A 5,509-nucleotide genomic window follows, 5' to 3' on the forward strand; every position below is an offset into this window, starting at 1 on the left:
TTGGACCCATCTAACGCTTGTGTGTGTATATGAAAATGCTAAGTCACTGTCTCTGTCATTGATTGGTTTTGCATTATTTGATGCTGGCTTTTGGTTGTTAACCTCTTAAATTCCTCCTGGGTGTTAGAGTATCTAGTGTTCACGACAGAGAAGTTCAGATGAACCTAGACAGAAGTACAGATAGAGATAGACGGCAGTTCAAACAGATATGTCATTGATCTGATCGGTTTATAAGATCAAGATCAATTCCTTGTTTTGCTCTATTTGTTGTAACCTTCCTTGTATCTAGCTCTGCCGTTGTTGGCCTATATAAGTTAACACGTAACCGATGGAAGTCCCCATCGTTCAACCCAAAACCTCATACGATCATATGGTATCAGAGCCTGTCTTCCAAAAACACATCTAGCCTCTCTATGTGCGCAGCCCCTTCCTCCTCCGCCGCCATGACAAATCCCCTCGCTGGCTTGAGCGTGAGTGAGAAGCTGACCCGCACCAATTTCCTGCTATGGCAGTCCCAGGTGCTCCCTCCGATTCGTGGCGCCCGCTTGCTCGGATTCCTCGACGGAAAGGCAGAAGCACCGCCGGAGACCATCACCGTCGAGAAAGACGGGAAGCCAAGCCAGGAGCCCAATCCCGCCTACGACGCGTGGTTGGCCACGGACCAACAGGTCCTCTCGTTCCTCGTCAACACCCTGTCGCCGGACATCTTCGTCTCCACCATCGGGATGGACACGGCAGCTGAGGTCTGGGGGGCGATCAAGGCAATGTTTGCCTCCCAGTCGCGCACGCGGGTGTCCAACCTTCGTGTCGCCCTCGCCAGGACCAAGCGGGAGAACATGACGGCGGCCCAGTACTTCACAAAGATGAAGGGCTTCGCTGACGAACTTGCAGCAGCAGGCCGCCCCATTGATGAAGAAGAGCTCGTGGAGTACCTCCTCGCCGGGCTCGATGATCAGTACAACCCACTGTTCGCAGCCATCGGTGCCAACGGCGCCGCAGATCTCACTGTGGCCGATCTGTACTCTCAGGTCTCCGCCTATGACAGCCGCATAGAGCTCCTCACTGATGGTGCTGTGGGAGGCTCCTCCGTCAACTCGGCTTCACGTGGTAGAGGAGGACCACGCGGACGCGGCCAGTACGGTGGTCGCCGCGGAGGCCGTGGCTATGGCAACCGCGGGCATGGACGCCGCGGTGGTGGCAACGGCAACCCTCGTCGTGGTGGCGGTGCCAAGGGTGGCGGAAAAGAACGCGACATCGTCACCTGTCAGATCTGTGGCAAGGCCGGGCATGGTGCCTGGAAGTGCTGGCATCGCTACTCCGACGACGAAGAAGAAGAGGAGGAGAAGGGCTCCAACTCGGCGTCCTATGGCATGGACACCAACTGGTATGGCGATACCGGTGCCACCGATCACATCACCGGTGAGCTCAACAAGCTCACAATGAAGGAGAAGTACCAAGGCCGTGATCAAATCCACACGGCCAACGGACAAGGTATGAGCATTAGTCATGTTGGTCATGCAATCGTTAATACCCCCTCGAAAAAATTACACCTTAAAAATGTTCTTCATTCTCCACATGCTACAAAAAGCCTTCTTTCTGTTCATCGTTTTACTCTTGATAACGATGTCTACATTGAATTTCATACTTGGTATTTTTATGTTAAGGATCGGGCAACGAGGAGAACTCTGCTTAAGGGTAGATGCATACGAGGCCTCTACCCCTTCATATCATCATCATCAATCAAGAATAAACAAGCCTTCAGTGTCACCAAGCCTTCAGCATCACGGTGGCATGATCGTCTAGGACATCCGTCTTTTCGCATTGTTCAACAAATTCTTAGCAATTATGAGCTTCCTTTTTCTACTAAGTCTAGTCCTGAGTCTATTTGTGATTCTTGTCAAAGAGCTAAAAGTCATCAACTCCCTTATGAGCGATCCACTAGTGTATCCACTTTCCCTTTGCAACTTGTGTTCTCAGATGTTTGGGGTCCTGCCCCCGATTCTGTTGGCAAATACAAATACTATGTAAGCTTCATTGATGATTTTAGCAAATATGTTTGGATTTATCTCCTTAAGAAGAAATCTGATGTATTTCAGGTCTTCCATAATTTCCAGAATCTTGTTGAACGCCAATTTGATAAGAAAATTCTTGCCATACAATCTGATTGGGGTGGTGAATATGAGAAACTAAATTCCTTTTTTCAAAAAATTGGCATTGAACATCATGTCTCTTGCCCTCACGCCCATCAACAAAATGGCTCAGCTGAGCGCAAACATCGTCATATTGTAGAAGTAGGCCTTGCTCTTCTTGCAAATGCATCTATGCCATTAAAATTTTGGGATGAAGCTTTCCTCACTGCCACACACTTGATAAATATGTTGCCTTCCAAAGTCACTAATCATGCGACACCCATGGAACGGCTCCTTCACAAAACCCCTGATTATGCCTCCCTTCGTACTTTTGGTTGTGCCTGTTGGCCCAATCTTAGACCATACAATTCACGGAAATTTGCCTTCCGCTCCAAACAATGTGTCTTCATTGGTTATAGTAACATGCATAAAGGGGTTAAGTGTCTTGATATCTCATCTGGCCGTGTTTATATTTCACGTGATGTCGTCTTTGATGAATCCGTGTTTCCTTTTTCCACTCTTCATCCCAACGCTGGCTCCCGTCTTCGTCAAGAAATCCTCCTTCTACCAGAGAATCTCCAAAACCCATCCGTGTCATCTCATGAGGGGGAAAACGTTGCACTGAGCTAACACCTAATGACTCTGTAATTCCTGGTATTTTGGTTTCCTCTCACATGCAGCAACCAGCAGAAGAAAATTCGGTGCGATTTGATGCTGAAACGAGGCCGAACGGCCCTGAACAGCAGCCACGCGGTCACGGCACGCGGAGCGAGGCAGATACGCCTGCAACCTCGGACAGCAGGCGATCTGCGCCGGGATCCACGCGCGCGCCAGGCGCTCAGCATCGACACGACGCGCAGCCGTCTGGAACTGCCACGTCGCGAGGGACCACGCGCGGGACGATAGCTACGCGACAGCGCGGTGCCGCGTCCCAGGAACCCGCCGCTTCGAACGATTCAAGCGACGCGGGCGGGGATACGTGGCGCGGGCCGACAGGCTCGGCAACGCCAGCGCCAGAGGCCTCACGCGGCCAGGATTCCGACGCGGATTCTCCCGCGCAATCTTCTGCTCGTTCGTCAGCAGCAGCAGGATCAGGTGGATCCGGATCTTCTACATCCGCGTCAACTGCAGACCAGCCTGCACCGCCTGCACCGCCTCCAGTTTACAGAACGAGATCCAGAACTGGTAACTCTAAACCAAAAGTGTACAGCAATGGCACTATTCGTTACGGTCTGTCTTGTCTAACTAGTGAACCTGAAAATCTGCAAGTAGCTCTCAAAAAAAAAATTGGAAAAATGCTATGGATGAGGAGTATAAGGCATTAATGGAAAATAAAACCTGGCACTTAGTACCTCATAAGCAAGGAAGAAATCTTATAGATTGTAAATGGGTCTATAGGATCAAAAGGAGAGCTGATGGGACAATTGATAGGTATAAGGCTAGATTAGTAGCTAAAGGTTTTAAACAACGATATGGTATAGATTATGAAGATACATTTAGTCCTGTTGTTAAAGCTGCTACTATCAGACTTGTTTTAGCTGTTTCAGTCTCTAAGGGCTGGAGTTTGAGGCAACTAGATGTGAAGAACGCGTTTCTTCATGGTGTTCTGGAAGAAGAGGTATACATGAAGCAGCCACCTGGTTATGAGAATCCTAATGCGCCCTATCATGTATGCAAGCTTGACAAGTCACTTTATGGACTAAAACAAGCACCAAGAGCATGGTTCTCCAAGTTAAGCTCTAAGCTACAAGAACTTGGCTTTCTGGCATCAAAGGCAGACACATCACTCTTTATATACAATAAGTCAGGTATCATCATTTTTGTACTAGTGTATGTTGATGATATTATTGTTACCAGCTCCTCCAACAAAGCAATTACTGCACTCCTTCAAGATCTTGGGTCAGCATTTGCACTAAAGGATCTTGGTGATCTTCACTTCTTCTTGGGAATTGAGGTAAAGAAATTTAATCAAGGAATTATGTTAACCCAAGAAAAATATGCTTCAGATTTGCTCAACAGAGTTGGATTAAAGGGATGCAAGACACTCTCCACTCCATTGTCAGCATCAGAGAAGCTTTCTGTTATTGAAGGAGAACTTCTGGGACCAGAAGACAGTACAAGGTACAGGAGTATTGTTGGAGCACTGCAGTACTTGACCCTTACTAGACCAGATATAGCATTTTCTGTCAACAAGGTATGCCAGTTTCTCCATGCTCCCACCACTGTACATTGGACAGCTGTAAAAAGAATATTGAGATATGTCAGTGGTACAATGAGTCTTGGGCTAACCTTTAGAAGATCTTCCTCTACATTAGTAAGTGCCTTCTCAGATGCAGATTGGGCAGGTTGTGTAGATGACAGAAGATCTACAGGAGGTTTTGCTGTATATTTTGGACCTAATCTGATTTCCTGGAGTGCTAGAAAACAGGCAACAGTGTCAAGGTCAAGTACAGAAGCTGAGTATAAATCTCTAGCAAATGCTACAGCAGAAATTATATGGATTGAGTCTTTACTGAAAGAACTTGGGATCCGAAGATATGAAACTTCATGCTTGTGGTGTGATAATATGGGTGCAACATATCTTTCTGCTAATCCTATATTTCATGCTAGAACTAAACATATTGAAATTGATTTTCATTTTGTAAGAGAAAGAGTAGCAAACAGACAACTGGACATCAGATTTATTCCGTCCAGAGATCAAGTGGCAGATGGCTTCACAAAGGCCTTACCAGCTCGGCAGTTTGAAGAGTTCAAGTACAATCTCAACCTGAAGAAGGCTGTGATTGAGGAGGGGTGTTAGAGTATCTAGTGTTCACGACAGAGAAGTTCAGATGAACCTAGACAGAAGTACAGATAGAGATAGACGGCAGTTCAAACAGATATGTCATTGATCTGATCGGTTTATAAGATCAAGATCAATTCCTTGTTTTGCTCTATTTGTTGTAACCTTCCTTGTATCTAGCTCTGCCGTTGTTGGCCTATATAAGTTAACACGTAACCGATGGAAGTCCCCATCGTTCAACCCAAAACCTCATACGATCATACTGGGATCCATAGACTGATCCACTATGAGGTCACATGCTTTTCTAATGATATATGTCGCATGCTTTTGCATGGTGTCATTTCGGTCAGATTACATCTTATATTTATATGTGCTCAACTGGACGAGAGTTTTTACTAGTGTGGTTGGTGATGAGGATTTGTTTGCACAGTCCCTTGAAATTTTCTGTGAATTGCTCTTATAATGAGCCAATCTTTAACCTTCTTTTGCGAAAAGTTTCTTTGCCACATGGACTCCAGTGATCTCAGTATTTCAAAAACATATTTCTGTAATTCCAAAATATATGAAATTAAATGCGTACATATTATAAACATTCCGA

General features: G+C 46.3%; 1 protein-coding gene across 1 annotated transcript; it reads left to right on the forward strand.

Annotated features, from left to right (window-relative positions):
• Positions 1 to 443: 443 nt before the first annotated feature.
• Positions 444 to 5,112, forward strand: LOC139833983 (uncharacterized). Its single transcript, XM_071824366.1, has 3 exons — positions 444 to 1,491; positions 2,873 to 3,314; positions 3,528 to 5,112. Exons 1-3 carry the CDS (start codon positions 444 to 446, stop codon positions 4,927 to 4,929), a joined length of 2,892 nt encoding a protein of 963 aa, XP_071680467.1. The 3' UTR covers positions 4,930 to 5,112.
• Positions 5,113 to 5,509: the final 397 nt, after the last annotated feature.

Source organism: Lolium perenne, chromosome 7 (genome assembly GCF_019359855.2).
Source record: "Lolium perenne isolate Kyuss_39 chromosome 7, Kyuss_2.0, whole genome shotgun sequence".
Classification (NCBI taxonomy): domain Eukaryota; kingdom Viridiplantae; phylum Streptophyta; class Magnoliopsida; order Poales; family Poaceae; genus Lolium; species Lolium perenne.